Genomic DNA, 18,852 nt, shown 5'->3' with positions numbered 1-18,852 from the left:
CCGTTGCCACGAACTATGCCAAGCTTTGCACTAACATTCGCGGGGAACTGCGGAGATGGAGACATCACCCCCTTTCATTGTTGGGCAGGATAGCTGCCATTAAAATGACACTCCTCTCCCAGATTCTCTACCTGTTCCATATCCTACCCTTGCGTCCCCCAGCTGGCTGGATCCAACAGACCCAGTCCGACCTGCCTCACTTCATCTGGCATGTTTGCAGACCGCGTTTTAAACGGGCAATTGCGGTCCTTCCCCCAGAACAGGGAGGAGTTGGGGGTACCTGATCTGCAACTCCGCTATTTGGTGGAATGGCACCGCTTGGAGTCTGAACGGTACTGGTTATTCCAGGAACAGGCAGTAGCGGGCTGCCTTTGCAGGTAATCCCATTTCTCTCAAAATAACGCAGACCACCCAACCTTTTTGCAGCCTACATCACAGGTACCATCCTGGAGGCCTGGGACTGCACCGCCATCAAGCATGAGTTGACGTTCTTTCCTTCCCCATTGACCCCCCCCCCCCCCCCCCCCCCCCTGTTTTATAACCCTGATTTCACTCCAGGACAGAATCCTAAAGCATTCGCAAACTGGCACCTCTCTCCTTGGCGGTCCCTGGGGCACCTTTTTAAAACCTCGTGGGCATCATTCCGTTCCCACAGCTTAGAGTAGATTATGGCATTCCAGAGGCAGATAGGATGTCCTACCTCCAACTTAGACACTGGGCACCCTAACCCCAGATCAGACCCGGAGCACAACGATACCTAACCCCGTACGAGAAATGGCTAGTTACCCGATCCTCAGACAAAAAGCCAGTCTCCAACCTGTATAAACATCTTCTTGCAACTACCACCCACACCTATAACGCTGGTAGGGCTCTCTGGGAACGGGAACTGGGGAGAGCTCTCTCATAAAGAATGGAGCAGCATATTATTTTTTTTTTTTTTTTGTAAATAATTTTTATTGCAGTCATGCCTGTACAGGCTCATACACGTGCAAGTTGTTTCATAAGAATGAGCAGATATACAATATTAGGTGGTGGTCAGTACACAGCCGTTATGCCCACAACCCGGGGGTCGGGCGGCGATGATATCTCTGCTCTCACATGCCCGACGTCCAGGTCAAAGGAGTAATCGGTGTCCGGATCGTGTGCATGACTACTTTTGCAGTCCTACTTAACTTATGCGCTAACCCCCAACTCCCCCCCCCCTGCGCAAAACCCTAGAACTCCCCCCCCTTATCCCACCCCATTCACCACCACCCACCTAAGGCACTCATAGCGATCGTCCCTGGAGTACTATTGCCTGTCCTCCTGTGTATCTGATGCTCTCGGGGTCTCAGCTAGTCTCTGTCTCCCTTCCTGCCTCGGGGGCCTCTTCCTCCTCATCTGACTCGTTGTCCCGGAGTGCCTGTACCATTACTTCCCAAGAGGTCGCCGTGTCTGCCGCTGTCTGGCTAGGGGATCTGCGCGCAATCTGGTATCTATATGAGCTGTCAGCCGCCGCCCACTTCAAGAATTCCTGCCGCCACCTCCGCGGAGTTGGCCCCACCCTCGCCTTCCAGTTCCTAGTGATCTCCCTCTTAGCCACCATCAGTCCCATGTCGATGAACTTGCTCGTGAGTTTGTTTTTGGGGGTATGGGGAAACCAGTGCAGGATGCATTCCGCTGGTCCATAGTCTATGGTCCTTTCAGTTACCTCGTTCAGCACCACCCCTATTTCCTGCCAATAATTCCGCAGGGCCGGGCACGCCCACAGCATGTGCACTAATTCGGCCCCCTCATCTAGGCATCGGGGACAGGATGCCGTTTCCGCACCAAAATATCGCCTGATTCTACCCGGGGTCATATACGCCCTATGTAATATGTAGTAGTGGATTAGTTGGAATCTAGCGTTTCTTGTACTGTTGCGGGCCCTTCGGACCAGCTGTGCCCATGTCGTGTCTGGCATGTCCTTACCCAGGTCCGCCTCCCACTTGGCTTTCAGAGATGCAAGAGGAGGAATGTTCTCTCTTAACATCCGATTGTAAAGGCACGTTACTGCCTTGAGTGTTCCTGCCGCCATCATGGTGTACTGACACGCTGCCGCCGTCTCGGGCTCCTCAAGCCCCGTGCCCCAGTGGGCCTGCATTGCCCTGGTCACCGCCGCGTGAAGCAAAAACCCCCCTCCTGGGATGTCAAAGCGCTCCATTAACTCCTGAAACGGGAGCAGCGCGCCGTTCTCGTACAGGTCCCCCACTACCTGCACTCCCGCTTCTTCCCAGCCTTGCAGACGTGACCAGTCCCCGCCATGCGGTAGGGCTGTTAACATGCTCAGGGGAATCTCCGGTGCGTACGGGCGCCGAATTCCGGCTCTCCTCTGCGCCCGGTTCCAGCATTGGCGGTACGTGCGCTGCTCCAGCGATAAGTCCCTATTGTCCAGCCGCTGTTGGAGAGTGATATAAGCCAGGACGTGCCTGGGTGTTCCCCGCAATATGTCATCCTCCGGACCCCGAAACACCCTCGCCACCTCCTGCGTGAAGACCTGCAGTTGGGCTGCTAGGTAATAAAGCTCGAAGTCCGGGACCGCTAATCCCCCCTCATCTTTCGGGCGAGAGAGCGTGGCTAGCGCTACTCTACACCGTCCCGCTCCCCAAATGAAAGTCGTGATCAGAGATTTAAGGTGTCGAAAGAAGGAGCCAGGCAGCCAGATCGGGAGCGTCCGGAAATAATACAATAATCTTGGCAGTGCAACCATCTTCAACAAGGAAATCCGGCCAGCCACCGATAGCGGCAATGTGGCCCAGAAGGTCATGCAGCCCCTCAAGCCACGCACACATCGGCCCAGGTTGCCCTCTAGCAAGTCTTCCGTCTTATGGTAGATTTGGACCCCCAGGTACTTAATACAGGCAGGCTCCCAAGCTACTTCCAATCGGTGGTGCGGCTGGGCAGCGCCCTCCTGCAGTGGGAACAAGCTCGTCTTAGGCCAGTTAACTTTCAGGCCCGACATCTCTCCGAAACTCTCTAGCAGCGCTTCCGCTCCCTGCAAGTCCTCTACGCCGTCCTGGAGGAATAGCAGTAGATCATCGGCATACAGCGAGATGAAATGTCGCCCGTCTCGGGCCTGCACTCCACGGAAGTGCCGCCCAGTCCGGGCCTGTGCCGCCAGCGGTTCTATAGCCAGTGCGAATAGCAGCGGCGAGAGAGAGCAACCCTGTCGGGTGCCTCGTTCAACCGGGTACTGGAGGGACACCGTTGATCCCACCCGTACTCTCGCTATCGCCTCCGCATAAAGGACCTTCGTCCAGTGAATATAGCCGGTCCCCAGCCCGAACCGTTCCATTACTGCAGAGAGGTAGTCCCACTCCAGACTGTCGAAGGCTTTCTCGATGTCAACCGAGAGGACCAGTTCCGTCCCAGCTCCACTGTGCAATCCGTCCATGAGGCGGACAAGCCTTCTGACGTTGATTGTGGTGTTGCGCGTCGGTATAAAGCCATTCTGGTCCTCGTGCACGAGGTCCGTCATATGGGGCAGGAGCCTCGCTGCTAATATGGAGCTCAGGATCTTATAGTCTGTGGTGAGCATAGAGAGTGGACGATAGGACGCCGGGTCACCACTCTCCCTACCGGGCTTCAGCAGTGGGACCACCAATGCCTCTCGCATTGATTGCGGTAAGTGGCCCGCTGTCTTGGCCTCTTTATAGACGGTCAACAGTCTTGGGGCCAGGATATCTAGGTATTTGCCATAGAATTCTATGGGGAGCCCGTCTATTCCCGGCGACTTGTTTCGTGCCATGCGTCGCACCGCCGACCTGATCTCCCCTAACTCGATGTCCGAGCCCAGGTCCTTCGCCTGCTCTGACTCCAGTCGTCGCAGTGGCAGATCCGTCAAGAAAGGTTCCGCTAGGCCCGGCCGATCTCCTGGGGCACTCTTATATAGGCCCTCGTAATACTCCCGGAAGCCGTCAACTATGCCCAACTGGGTGTGCTGCACTACACCCGACGTATCCCTCAGTTGGAGTATGGGAGTGTACCGTCTAGTGGGGTTCGAAAGCCACGCCAGAAGTGTGCCCGACTTGTCGCCGTCCACATGGGAACGCAGCACATACCTCTTGAAGTCAAAGGCTCGAAGCCTCTCCACCTCTACTGCTACCGCCTCCCTAGCTGCACAGAGTGTCTCCTGGAGTTCAGGGTGTCCGGGCCGTTCCCTTTCCGCTTCTCTCAGCCTAGTATCCGCCTTATCCAGATCGCCCAGCAACACTTTTCGCACACCTACATAGTCTTTGATGCAGATACCCCTCACCACTACCTTAAAGGCGTTCCATTCCATCGCCCTGGAGGACGCCGTTCCTTCATTTACCGCAAAATATGAGGCCACCCCCTCCGCCAGGGCCGCCCCGAATAGGGGGTCCTCTAAGGTCTCAGGCCGTAGTTTCCAGATCGGGATCCTGGGTTTCCCCGCCACCCAAGCCAGACGGATCAGGAGTGGATTATGGTCAGAGATCGTTCTCGACAGGTACTCCGATCCCGTGACGCATGGCAGCACCCCCCGGGAGCAGAGTACCGTGTCCAATCGGACATGCAAGTCGTGCAGTCCGGAGAAGAATGAGTAATCTCGGTCCGCCGGGTGTTGCCTTCTCCAGACATCCGTCAGTTCCCAACTCTCCTGCCATTCCCTCCTACCTCTAGATAGCCTGTGTACCGGGGAATCGTGCAGGGGGGGATGGGACCTATCCAACAAGGGGTCCGCAATGGAATTGAAGTCACCTCCCAGCAGGACCGGGCCCGTCAGTGCGAGAGCCAGCGTCCCTGATAGCGCCGTGAGGAAGGCCAGCTGGTCCGAATTCGGGGCATAAATACTGGCTAAGACCACATCTCTACCTTCCAGCTTCCCTTCCACCACCACATACCTCCCTTCCTGGTCCACCCATTGGCGCGTGAGCTGGAAAGGTGTGCCTGCTCTAATCCAGATTAGTACCCCCCTAGCATATGCAGAGTAGCTGGTATGAAAAACCTGTCCCCGCCACCTACGCTGCAGCGCTGCCCCCTCCTGCCGTGTAAGATGCGTCTCCTGCAGCATGGCGATGTGCACTCCCCTCCGCACTAAGTAGGCATGTACCTTGTGTCTGCGCTGCATGGTGTGTAGGCCCCGCACATTCCAGGTAATACAGTTCAAGTTATTCACATTAGCCATTGTCCCAGCGATCTGGTCGACCCATTTCCTCCAGGTCCCGCCCTGCAATGGTGGTGGTGTCCCCCCTTAACAAAACAAAACAATTCAACAGGCCTACCCGTGGTGTACCCAGGGTCAATGGCTTCAAAAAGGGTAAACAATCCCCAACTGTGGAACCCCCCCCCTCCCCCAGAACAGGCCCCAATACCAAGATATCAGTCCCCATCCAAACTCCCACACCTGATTGACCCAGGTCCGAACTACACAGCCGTAGCCGTGGGTGCCTTAAGGGCCTACGGAGTGCGGCCTTGGCCAGAGGGGGGCTACGCCGCCCAGCTCCTCGCTCCCTCCCCAATTCCCCATGTCCTCCCCGCCACGAGTGTCCCGGTGTGCCCCGGCGCCCGCTAAATACTTAGGCAAGGGTCTCCCTCCCAGCTTTCCAAACATTACCCATAGTCTTCTGCCAGCAGGTCAGACATTCAGGATCTCGTCCGCCGTCTGCGGCGTCACCAGCGGCCCTCCAGGCCGATGAATCCCAGAAAGGTCCGATTCTGAGCCCGAGGCCGATATAAGAGTGTCCGAGTCCATGGCCCCCCCAGAACCGGGGCCCTCCGCTCGACTCAGCTTTTCCACTTCCAGTAGTGCGGCCTGCCGTTCTGCCTCGGTCTGGGAGGCCGTCGGTCCCATCTTCCCCTGCCCTCGTTTCCTCAGCCTCCTCGATTTCCGCTGCTGCCGCGGTGATCGCTCTCGCTCCTTCTCCCGCTCCTCCTGTGCTCTGGCGCCGTCCGTCCCAGCTTTATATGTCTCCCACCAGTCCCAGGCCTCTGCTGATGTGTTAAAGAAGCTCGCCTTGTCGTCCACCACCACTCGGAGCCTGGCTGGGAAAAGCAACGAGTAAGCTATCCCCTCATTCCGCAGTTCCTTTTTGATTGTAAGGAAAGAGGCCCGCTGCTTCTGTGTCTCGAAGGTGAAATCCGGAAAGAGCGTGACCTTGCTGTTCGCAATCTGGAAGGGGCCATCCTCCCGAGCTTTCCGCAGGAGCAAGTCTCTATCCTTGTGGTGAAGCACCTTGGCTATGATCGGTCTGGGTGGAAGTCCGGGCTTGGGAGGCCCCGAGGGGACCCGATGCGCGCGCTCCAGTGTGAAGAATGACGAGAGCCCTTCCGGCGCCACCACTGTTTTCAGCCATTCCTCCAGGTAGGCAACCATGTCCCTCGTCCCCTCCGTCTCTGGTACGCCTACGACCCGTACATTGCTGCGCCGGCTCCTATTTTCGGCGTCCTCCGCCCGCCTTTCCAGGGTGCGTATGCGGTCCAGGGCGTCCGTTAGCTTCCCCTCCATCACCTTGTGAGCCGGCGCCAGGTCCTTGATCACCGTTTCAGCGTCCTTGACCCTGTCTTTTAATTTATCGTGATCCGCCCGGAGCAAGCCCAGTCCCGACGCCACTTGCGCAATATCGTTATGGAGTGCGTCTCGAGTGGCCGTGATGGCGTCCAGTATCCGGTCCTGCAACCGCTGCAGGTCCGTCTGCCCGGTGGGGCCTCCCTCCGCCGCTCCAGATGGCACTGCTTCCTCCGCCTTGGCCTTCGGCTTCCCCATTGCGGCCGACTTCGCCCTGTCCGGCCTGCCCGGCTGGCCGAGATCTCCCCGGGCCACGGCCTCGCGGCCTGTCTCTGTGCGCTATGGGGACGCGCTTTCGCAGATGATGCAACCCAGCAGCGGCGCCTGTCGTGATTCTCGGCCCCCCGGGGGTCGTGGATGATCTCACTTCTTTCCCTCGGGCCTCAGCCACGTGGCCGGCTCCTGTGCGCCACGGGATCCCACTGCTCTGCTGCGGCTTCCCAGAAGCGGCGCTTGCTGTGCGGCCCGTCCCCCGGGGGGACTATGGTGTACCGTCTGCCCTCACCTGGGCTAGTGGCTCAAGCGTGGCGCGCCATCGGGAGTCTGGCGCCGCCGGGGGACCTCCGCTGGCCTGTAGGGCGTCTCCGCTATGCCTCCAACCACTATTCGCACTTTCGTGGCGGGGGGGCGACGAGAAGAAGGAGGTGGGGGGCGGGGGCCGTGCCACAGTAGGTCCCGTTCCTCGTGGCCCACCACTCAGGGCTGCCCCCGCTCACCCGCCATCAAGTTCGGTGTCCAGGGCCGGGCCGTAGTCCGTCGCTCCGCTCTCCTGGCTAATGGAGCCGCCTGGGAGCTCCGCTTGCAATGGCGTACCTGGCGGTCCTTTCCTATAGCGGTCGCGGTCGCCGCGCACCGCAGCCGAGGGTCAAGGAGCTCTTCCCGCTGCGGGGGGTATCGCCGTCGGGATCGTCCGAGGCGGCGGCCGCGCCCCCACTGTGTGCTTCGGGTGTGTGGACCGCAGCGCAGCCCTCGGTCAGTTAAGGCTCCGTCGCGGCCGCCATCTTGCTCGCCGCCGTCTCTCCCTTCACTCAGGCGGTCGCCGCGATCGGCGGTCGATCTCGGTGCTGCCGTGTCACCAGCAGCTCAGATCTCGCCCAGCCAGTCACCCTCAGTTCCGCAACCGGCTCCGGGGCACTTGTGGGTCCTCCGGTCCCGTTTTCAGGAGTATTGTGGGGACAGAGGCACGGAGCTCCGGGCTCACGCCGCCATCTCCCTCGGCGCTCAAGCCACGCCCCCATGGAGCAGCATATTATAGGGCTAGGCATTCAACCTACCACGCAGGACTCAGAGACACTGACCAAGGTCGCTACCTATTGGTATCATACACCGGAACGCCTCCACCGGTTCGATCCTCGCATTAGTGACCGATGCTGGAGGGGATGTGGGGAACTAGGCACACTAGAGCACCTGCTTTGGAGCTGCGATAGGCTTCACACATATTGGGCCACAATACTTGACGTCGAATCTCACCTTGATACCCAGCTCCCACGCTTCCCAACATACATCCTTTTAGGGTTACCCAATCCACTGATGTGCCCTTTGAAATCTAGGAGAGGCCGCCTCATTGCCATCGCCATAGGTGCAGCTACCCAGAACATTCTTGCTTATTGGCGATCCCCCCCTCCAGACCCACCCTCACTCGGGTTGGCTGCATAGACTGTGGATGGTGCTGGGAATGGAGAAGTTATCTCTCACCCTGGCGAGAAGGGGTGGTGAGTTTCCGGAGCTGTGGCGACCCTTTCTGACCTTGCTTACAGGGGAATTTTGGGAACTGAGCTGTCCCCGGTACCTACGGCTCCTCCGCTTGGCAGACATGCAGATCCCTGAGCAGCTAGTTTCCTGGCGCCCACAGTCCTCTACCCCACGCTAGCTTTATTTCTTCCTATTTCATCATTATCATCTGTGGACAGGGGAGGGGAGGGAGTGAAGGGGGCGCGGGGGGGGGGCGTTTCTGTTGTTCGACTTCCCATGTGTTCTATGGGGGTTGTCCATTGTTGACCAGCTCCTAGCAATTACTTGGTAAGATCATATTCGCTGACTGGAGAAGTCTGTATCGCGCTTTCCTGAAGGAGCAGGAAGTCCTGTTCCACTTTTTGTCATGTTTGAAATGCTAATAAAAAGATTTAAACCATAACATCCAATGGAATCTCTTTCCCCCCCCCCCCCCCTCTTTTTTATAGAACTAAAATAACTCCACGAAAAAAGGTATCAGATCACTAAAAAATGTTTTGTAAAATTCTGCTAGGAAGCCATCATTGCCACAAGCCTTGCCTCTAGGCATTGCGTCCTGGGAAAGTTGGATTTCTGTTACTGTAATATCTGCCTCTAATTCTTCACACTGCATGCTTGTCAATTTTGGGAGTTTTATGGGCTGGAAATAATTACATATAGTCTACTTTGAGACCATATATTTAGCTGCTTATAAGTCATTATAATGCTGCAAAAACATTTTAGCTATCCTATCCTTTTCAGAAACTGCAGCACCGGTCTCTGGTTCAGCCAGTTCCATAATCATTGCCGCTTCCTGCGTAATCCTGTTTGAGCGAGCAAGGAACTTCTCCACCATCTGGCTTTCTCCTACACCTGGTGCTGATATAACAGTGAGCTTTGTATTTCCTCTAGAATACAAAACTCTCTTACCTCGTACTTTGCTTTGGTTAATTGCCATCAACCGCATTTTGTGTAACAAACCTACTAGCCCTGTGCTGTAATACATTGTCAATTGCAGATTGAAGTTGAGCTATACTTGTCGCCCGTCTTTTGGATTGTGCAGCCTTAAATGCCACCATTTGTCTCTGGATTGTTTCCCCAAAGGCTCCCCAAACGGAAAAAAATGTAGTGCTCTTATCTGAAAAAAAAATCTCTATATGCTTTCTCATATCTGCTACCCATTGCTGATTAGAGAGACGGGAGCGCTCCATCTGCCACCTAGACCTCTCCTTTTTTCTAATTTCCACCTCTAGATCGATGCTGATAGTAGAATGATCAGAAACATCGTTAGCCCATATTTCAGAACCCACACAGTTAAGAGTGGGAAATAAAAATAAAAAAATCTATACAAGAGGCACATTTAAATCGCTGTGACTAACCAGTATATTGTGAAAACTCTGGATTAGCTCTACGCCATGGGTCCACCAGTTGATACTCCCATTTCAGTATATCTATTATTCTCTTGGTTTAAGGCTTTAACTTATTCTTAGTTTTGTTTATGGTGTCCCCTACCAAATCCTGTATGAAATTAAAATCCCCTCCTATAATTATGGGGCTTTTTGCTCCCATGGCCACCTCACTAATCTGGAGTATTGCTTTGGAGTCGTTGACTACCGGGGCATAATAGCTCACTAAGTTAATCGAGTTCCAATTTATCCGGGTTGTAACCCCGATCCATCTACCATTAGTATCCCAATGAATGTGTATGTCCTCCCAATCTAACCAATTACCAAGATAACGCACTACCCCCCTCTCAATCTGCCCTCTTGATGTTTATCCCACTTTTGTGAGCTGACTTGAGAGAACTAAGGTGAGACTCCATCCATGAACCTATCTTGTAGACCTTTCGGCTGCATTTGATGCAGTGTTCCCCCACATATTACTTGAAGCCTTTTTAGGATTGCGGTCTGTCAATAACCCTCACATGGCTGGCTTCTGTCTTATCGGTCAGGTCACATGTGTCTTGGGCACATTTTACTTGTGCGTCAGTGCCTATGCAATGCGGTGTGCTGCAGGGGTCTTCCTTAAGCTCCACACTATTCAACGTGTATATGCTTGCTTTGTTCGAGCTAGTGTGTGTGTGCTTGGTTGTTTTCTGGCTTTAAAATCATCTCAGATGTGGATTATACCCAAATTATTGTTAACATCTTTAACAATGTTTCTGAATCTCAAGCTAAACTTTATAGCCTGCATGATAGAAGTTACCTTTCAACTGTATTAATCTTAACTCTGATAAGCCTGAAATGCTTTTGCTAAGAAAACAAGCTCATCTCTGGTCTGGCGACTGGTGGCCTCCTGAACCTTTAGCAGCTCCTACACCTGTGTCCTTGGTGAGGAGCCTGGATATCATCTTGGGCCAAAATATTTCTAAGACCCAGCAAGTGCCATAAGTGACATCCGCCTGTTTTGACATCCAAAAAATGATGAGAAAGAGCTTTAAGATCCTCTCCATCAAGACATACAAATCCGGCATCTTAACCTTCGTTGTGTCATGGCTAAATTATAATAACTTTCTGTATCTGAACATCTCTGCTATTTTACAATCAAAGCTACAAATGATAAAGAAATTAGGCAACCAGACTGATGATGAATTTATCCAGGAAGGCTTATATTTCCCAGTATCTCCGAGATCTGTATTGACTCCCGATTCGTATAGAACTAGTTTCAGGACCTTGTGTTTGGTTAATGGGATTCTCAGGGGTCTTGGTCCTAAGTATCTGTGAAAAAATTTAACCTTAATGCCCTCCGCACAATCTGTGTTTGGCAAATGCGACTTTACTTTTGATCCTTCTGATCTATCACAGCCACCTTGCGGTTGTAACTTTTCTTACTTGCCTCTCAAACTCTGGAATAAGCTGCTGCTTTAGAAATCAGACCTTTTCATGTATTAGTTTCTTAGTGGTGGGCGAGCCCAGTAATTAACAAGGAGAGCTGAGCTGAGGCCACTGATCACTAGTTCCACACTCCCAATAGTCATCATGGAATGGCACTTGCTTTCTCCTTTGAGCTACATGCAGAAGCTTTTCAGAGCAGGTTTTGTACTCCGATATCTTCTCTTAAATGCTGAGGTGTTTTTGATCTATCCTGCCTTGCTTAGCAGATTTGAAATCTCAGCAGGGCCACTGCAGACACGAGAAAAAAAGTATCAAGGGTCTGGTAGTTGGCAATAAAATGGGTTGGCACCAGAAGTGTCTTTTTTTTGTGTTGATAATCAACTTTTATTGTTTTAAAAGGAAACCAAGTGACAGCACATACGTTGCAAATGGATGTACACCCTGTCCATTAAGGGCCGTAGAGACCACAGCCGTAGTGATAATAGCCAGGCGAGCCATCAAAACTGAAGAGCAATACACATATACATATGAATACAGGTGAGGTTGGTTTAATACAATAGATTTAACCATTTGCCCCAGACCTTATTGAATTTTGCTGGGTATCAGAGTGCCTCAAATAAAGATTCCTCCTCAGCAGAGCACCAATCTACTCCTCTGCACCATTTTCTTATGCTAGGGGGTTTCACCTGTGCACAGGCCACCCAATATCTTGTTTGGCCACAGCGACTGCCATCCCAAGAAATTGTTTATCTGCTCTAGAGCTATCCAGGCCATCTAACACCCCAAGGATGAGGCGTAGGGGATCATGGAGGACCTGCCAACCCAGGACCTGTGTGAGTTCAATCTCTATCCCTAACCAGAACGGGGCGAGACTGGGGCATAACCAAACCAAATGTTAGAAATCCGCTGGTGCGTGGCGATGGCGTGACAGTCCGGGGAAGGACGCAGCCCTGATTTATGTAGACGCACTGGGGTGAGATAAGCCATATGTAAGTAATATAGTTGAATGAGGCGAAGTTTGGGTGATGTCGTAAGGGGTTTGGGAGCCATAAGGGCGTTGCACCAATCCTCATCCTCCAGGGGACCAACCATCCCTCCAAGCGGGCCCAGAGTTGTTGGACTATTGTTTACTAGGGAGTGGTTAACCGGGACACCCCTCCCCAAATTCCTCATCATGACTTTCGCTTCCAACAGACTAAATTCGGGGAGTGGCCTACCTGTTGAGATGTGCGCGGTGAGGGCGTAGGGGAGATGCAGATATTTGTAGAATTGGGAGGTGTGAAGGGTGTAGTGCTTCTGTAAGTCAGGGAAGGCCCTAATGTGATCCCCCACCCACACATCCCCCAGGAGGGAGATCCCTGTATGGCCTCACTGCCGGAAGCCTGTGAGGGTCGGCGGAGGCACCCTGATCCCAAGGTACTTGAACAATTGTCTTCTGATGGGGATAGTCAATTGCCAATCAATGCACGTCCTAGAGAGATGGAGGGGGTCCAGGGTGGATATAGCTGGGTTAAGTTACAGACCTGAAACGTTTTCAAAGGCTTGAAGCAACTCAAGGACCATAGCTTTCTGTGTCTGCTAAGAAGAGCAAGACGTCATCCGCGTATAAGGCGATTTTTGTCCACATGGTGAGCACCCCAAGTCCAGCCCCGGACTCGGGGGTCATTCCGAATGAGGCAGGCCAGGGGCTCCATCGCCAGAGCGAACAATAGGGGTGAGAGGGGGCACCCCTGAAGTGTACCTTCCTGAATTGGGAATGCATTCGAGAGTGCTCCATTGGTAAGGACCCTGGCTCTGGGGTTGGAATACAAGACTCGAACAAGGTGTCGGAAATGGTGGCCGAAAACCATCTTCAAGAGGACGTCCAGTCTACCATATCGAAGGCCTTCTCGAAGTCTACAGGTAAGAGTGCCAGGTATGGTGTAAGGAGTTGGCGGTAGGTGAGGGTGAGGTGAAAGTGTCATACGCAATGTATGGTGCCGCGTGCTGGCATGAAGCTGCACTGGTCAGGGTGGACCAGCTTGTGCAGGAGGGGGCGGAGACGTATGGGCTAGGGCTGTAGCAAATCTTTATTTCAGTATTGATTTAAGAGATCGGGCGTTAGTCCTAGGTCTTGGGGATCACAACGATAGTGGTCACGTCGGTCTCGGTGGGGTGGAGGGATGTGGAACCCATCTCGGCGACGTGCTGGTAGAGCTCTACAAGCTGAGGAACCAACCAGTCTCTGTAGGCCGCATAGTATTCTTGTGGGAAGCCGTCCGGCCCGGGTGTTTCCCTAGGTTTCAACAAAGAAATGGCTCCATGTATCTCCTCTGGGGTAAAGGAGAGATCTAGATCTGCTGTTTCCGCCTTGGTAAGGCAGGGGATCTGGGTCCCCACCTGGCCCAGCATCTCCGAGAGAGTAGCCTGGAGGGTGCGAGCATAGTACAACTGGTCGTAGTAATCCGCCATCTCTCCATGCAACTTTCAGTTTCTGGCAGATGTCCTAAAGTAGACTCCAGGTCTACAAAAGAGCAGAGCGAGAACACATCATCTCACCTAGATGAGTTCTTAAAAGAGGGGACAAATCCTTTTCCAACAGTACTATAAGCCCTCCCGAACGTTAGGCGACTGTCGGGCTTCTTATTCCCAAGGAATGCAAGTTTTTCAGACCAAAGTCCACCTGACTCGGTTCAGGGAACCCTGTCCCTGTTCAGTTTCTTCTCAAGTTCTCTGTTGATGTACAGGGAGTAAAAAGACCTGGGGAATAGACTGGGTTGGGGCTTGTGTCCATTTTTATGTGCTTCTCTCTTCAGGCCTACCGTAGATCTGGACCTTTCCCAGGTCTGGCCATGAATTAGAAATTACTCCTGGCCATGGAGTGTTGCTGTGGCCCGTCCTCTAGAAAGATGACAATGCTGAATGGTCTGCCCTATGTTTCTGGAGAGTGTGGGTTTCCCTAGATCAGGTGTAAACCAGAAGGGAAAGAAGCAGGAGCTAGCAGGTAGGACAATCACATTGACATAAGGCCATCTCATTAGGGCTTTACACACTCACTGCCGCTTGCGTGTGGGACCTACAAGGTGGAAGCGTGCAACATGGATGGTTTCAATGCTGCATATCCTGAACCATGTGGACGGTGGTGGACCATGTGATTGATACTGCTAGAAAAAATGGTGCAACCTTTCAGTGGGTCTGGAACCCCTCATTGCCTTGTTGTGACTGGCACATTGAGTAGCCGCTGAGACACCAGACAGTTGCTGTTTGGCAGGTAGAAGGGAAAGCAATATATAGTTCTTCCACACCAGTAGTTGTGTTCTGCTACATCATGGCAAAACATCTACATAGATTTGCAGAGATACCCTTGGATCTCACTGGGTACTCAGCCTCCTATCCACTACCATGCCTCTAGTAGGGAAGTCAGCAGATGGGGCTTTTCACTCCCACCATCGTCTGAGCAGTGTTCTGTGTAGTCTGCTTCTAAGCTAGAATTTTCTTATGCCTAACACAATAGGCCACCAGTGCTTAGATGCTGACAGGAGTTTCTAGGATCAATATCGCCTGTAAGTGCATAATACTGACAAGTAGGGACTCTCCATATTTCCTCTTTCAGACAGTAGAAGGTGCCCTGGACAAATCAATCCAGACTTCTGTCTTTATTTTCTTACTAAATGCACCCTCTGCCAGGGTGGTTGTCATCTCCTTATAGTAAGGGCCTGTTGTAATAGCCAGATGTTACTCTAAAAACCCACCTTTAGCATTACTTCACCCTTCGCCAGATAGAACGTGTTGTGGTAACCCAGCACAGTAAGGGATTACATGTGGGTATTACGCTTTGAGCTGAAGACTGAAACATCATAAAAATAGGAAACTTCAATTTTTGTTAGCACTTTAATGTACCTAGGTTATCAAAGGGCTTAACCTTCCATTATGTAGGAAGATGAAGGATAGAAGATGGAGGATAGGGTCTTCTGTTGTAAATGGGGGAACACACATTCTGTGCCTTCAGGTAAGGCCCATTGTCAAAATTAAGGTGGCAACATGTTGGGCGTTACTTTTGGTATGAGGTTCAACCGGGTGTGAGCTGAGCAGAATCTTTTACACCTATCATTTTTATATTGTTTTAACTGAACTAGTCAAAGACGTATTTGAGGGCATAGTGATCTTCAAGGCCTATAACGTCTCACTTTCATGAGCAGCACTGTCTTTGTACCTTTTGGAATCCGATATGGCTAGAAGGAATTTGAGGATACATCACAGGGCACACATCAGAAGTACACTTGCTTGCACTTCCTTGAAGGCTGTTAACACAACTGAAAGCTTGCAGGAGTTGCCTAAATTGTTTGCTGCAATTCCGAGGGCTGCATTTAATTGATCTGTGCATTCTTTAATATGGAAATAAGCTGGGTATAATCAAGCCAACAGATTGTCCATTTGTCCCTTCCTAAACATTCATTTTAAGGGTTTGTCTAAAATGATAGAACATCATATCCAATTGGTTGTATTAGGCTTTGTCCTGTTGACAAACATGCTGGATGAACACTGAGCGGCCGGCAACTTAAAACATCTAGCTTAACTTGCTGAAGCATTTGTAACGGCCAGCCCATGCAACCTGCCCTTCAGTCTGAGACAAACCAAAGGACACACAACCCAAGTTTCTGTCTAACATTGCACATTTGCTTGGATATCGCAGGGAAGAAATGTTCAACTGAATGGTATATTTCTGATTTAATTTCCAGGACATTACTAACAGTTCAATGGTGGTGGAACTGCATTGCTGGCTACATGTTCCATGGAGGATCTCAAAGGAACTGAGCACATTACATTTGAGGGTTAATAGTAAACCTGAGCATTATCTCTCCCACTACTTGACTCCTTCTCCACTAATATGCATAGAATTGATATCACAGTTTTGTTGAGACACTCAGTGAACTCATTAATCTTGAGGTGCAAGTTAATACTGAACATAATCACCCTAAACATTTGTTTAAAGCTCTGGGAAAGGTGGCAGTGGAGGAACTGAGCATTTTGGCCCAAGTCTGCCTCAGTGGGTAGCCTGCTTGTGGGTGGACCCCATCAACATTACAGGCTCACCCTGTCAGGAATAAGAGAATCAATCATCAGGGGCGAGTCTTAAGAGGATGTGAGTGCAGAGAGGGACTATACAACGTGCGCATAGAACCTAACTAATCAAAGATGGGATTTGAACTTTTAAGTATAGATTATGGTTAAATTGTAATCCTGGGCGGAGTACGTGCAACTCCGCAAAGTGTAAAAAAAACCTCAGCCGCGCTACGCGGAGCTCCGCAAGCGGTGGCGTGCGTTTAGATAAATGCCATTCTCAGTGATTTTCAGCATCGGGTGTTTGTCCCCACTGTGCAATTATCGCGAACAGCACCATGCACAGCGCAAGTGGGGGCTGCTTCCTTTCTGCCACTGAAGTAGATTTTTTACTTGAGCAGCAGCTTTCTCAATGAGAACGGACGGTTTCTCAACGTGAGCCGTCACAAGCATATGAAACCACTCGCAATGAGAAATCGGACCGCCCGCATTGAGAAAGCTCGCAAGTTGAAGATCACGAATGAGGAAACCTCTCGCCGGGAGGTGGCTTTTCCTCGCTCGGGCCTGCCAACTTGATGTTGACGAGCGCTAGTGAGGAAAAACACTTCGCTACGCGGAGTGGAGTTTTTTGGAATTTCGCGAGCTCTGCGTAACAGAGTACGAAAAACTCAGCGAACGGGATAGAGTTCACCGCCCAGGATTAGTAAATTGTTTGTTTCATGTATAGAACTGTGTTCTGTTAGCTGCGGTCTCTCGTGGATGTTGTGGTTTCTCTGCACGTTTTAGAGAGTGCCCTAGTATATGTGTCTGTGTGCTTGCCTTCTACTTGTCTGCAAGTGTTTTCTTTTTGTGCCTTTAATTGATGTATGGGGTTTATTCTTTCTTAATATGTATGTTTATGTCTGGTCTGATTGTTGTGAGTGTATTTCTTTTATCATCTGTGTACTTATATTCCTTTGTTTTTTTATGTGGTGCACACCTATCCCATCAAATGGTTGTACACACTTCTGGAGTCTAAGGTGGTCTTCTTTTTTCTTTTTCTTTCAGCACTGAGGGTGCGGGTTCCAGCACTGCAATAGCAACTCTTTATGAAGTGGTACGCTATGATTCTGCCCCGTTGTCTGGTATGTAACTTCTGACAAGTGAACTTAAATGATCATCGGTCTCTACGTGCATGATATGTGTGTGTATGTATATGTGTATATATGTATATGTGTATGTGTATATGTATATATGTGTGTATATATATATGTGTATATGTATGTGTGTATATATGTGTGTGTATATATATATATATATATATATATATATATATATGTATGTGTGTATATATGTGTGTGTATATATATATATATATATATATATATATATATATATGTGTGTGTGTGTATATATGTATATATATATATAATATAGTGAACTCTAAGTCCAGAAATGCAGATATCGGGGCACAACAGAACCTAAATAAGTTGTCCTAACCACATTTCTGATTTCATGTTTGGCATCATAAATGTTAGGCTATCTGAAGGATCAAGTGCCTAAAATGTCATAAACACATTAATATATACATACATAAATATTAAATAGGAAATATTATAAGAAGAGAATACATTTACCATCCTGTATTGTGGCATTGACTATTGTACTGAATTGTGCGCACATCTCATAGACAAATGACGATTGACTGTGAATACCTGCTGTGAACACTGAGTGCAGTTAGTAAGAGAAGGAGTGTGTGCACTGTACAGTCTCTATGCGTGACATAGTCTTGGGTCTTGTTAATAAGACTGGCAGTTGGGCTTTTTCCTGAACATTTTTTATTATTTACAATTATAACACATTACATCATGTACACCGTAGAGGTGCTGGTTACCTCATTTTCTCCACATCAGAAATCATTGAGTGACAGAGCTGCCCTGAGTGTACAGCACCCAATAATTTCATTACTTGTCAGCTGTTAGGTTCATGATCAGCCCATCAAACAAAGATCTATTCATCCATCATGGTTGGCTATCGTCTCCCAAAGAGAGTAGTATATCGACCTCCTCAAATCCATGAAGTTTACTCCTGCCCTTTAATGCCATGCCGCGTTGCTTCAGACTCGCCTTGGAACCCTCTGACAAATTTCTTAATCAGGTGTTTAAATAGCATTTTCCTCCCACCTTCTGATCTCCCTCCAGTGGACACCTAAGTATTGAGGTTCCTGGTAGATGAATAACTAATGTATTGTGTTGTAGTACATCTTTCACTTTAATGTAAGTGCAGTAGCCATTGTATGTCCAAAGGTCCTGAAGAAAGCCGCGGTAATGGCCCCTGTGGCTGAAACATGTCGACCGCCCTGCACTGTGCCAGTAGGCATTTTTACTACGTGGCACATTTTTTACTCTTGGCACATGGACTTTTGTTAAAACCCTCCTGAGTCTGTGTAGCCATTTTTATCTATCACCATCACTTTAGCACTGCACTTTTTCACTAACATCACACTAGGATGTTTATTATGACTACATCACTGGTATCCATTCCAACACCGGCACTATATGGTCGGACGGAATGTTCAGCAATCCCCACATGACGTAAATTCCACCATAAAGGGTGGTCTGATGGGAATTGCTTAGGTTTTTGCTTAACAAGTTCTGTTAAATGTGTTATCAATGATTATATGTTGACAGCAACCTTCACCTACACATGCACTATGTGTCGCCGCGGCGACTGGTATAGCCACGC

General features: G+C 50.5%; 1 protein-coding gene across 2 annotated transcripts in view; it reads left to right on the top strand.

The window, feature by feature from the left end:
• ENGASE (endo-beta-N-acetylglucosaminidase) overlaps window positions 1-18,852 on the top strand; it is a 324,534-nt gene that overhangs the window by 19,813 nt on the left and 285,869 nt on the right. For both annotated transcript variants that reach the window (XM_086931067.1, XM_086931068.1), the window contains exon 2: window positions 17,176-17,252. In XM_086931067.1, the coding sequence (XP_086787193.1) occupies window positions 17,176-17,252 (77 nt within the window). The remainder of the gene's footprint in view (window positions 1-17,175; window positions 17,253-18,852) is intronic.

The sequence above is a fragment of the Lissotriton vulgaris genome, chromosome 7, assembly GCF_964263255.1.
Source record: "Lissotriton vulgaris chromosome 7, aLisVul1.2, whole genome shotgun sequence".
Lineage (NCBI taxonomy): Eukaryota > Metazoa > Chordata > Amphibia > Caudata > Salamandridae > Lissotriton > Lissotriton vulgaris.
The sequence above is the reverse complement of the archived record's forward strand: the minus strand, read 5'-3'. Positions and strand labels throughout refer to the sequence as shown.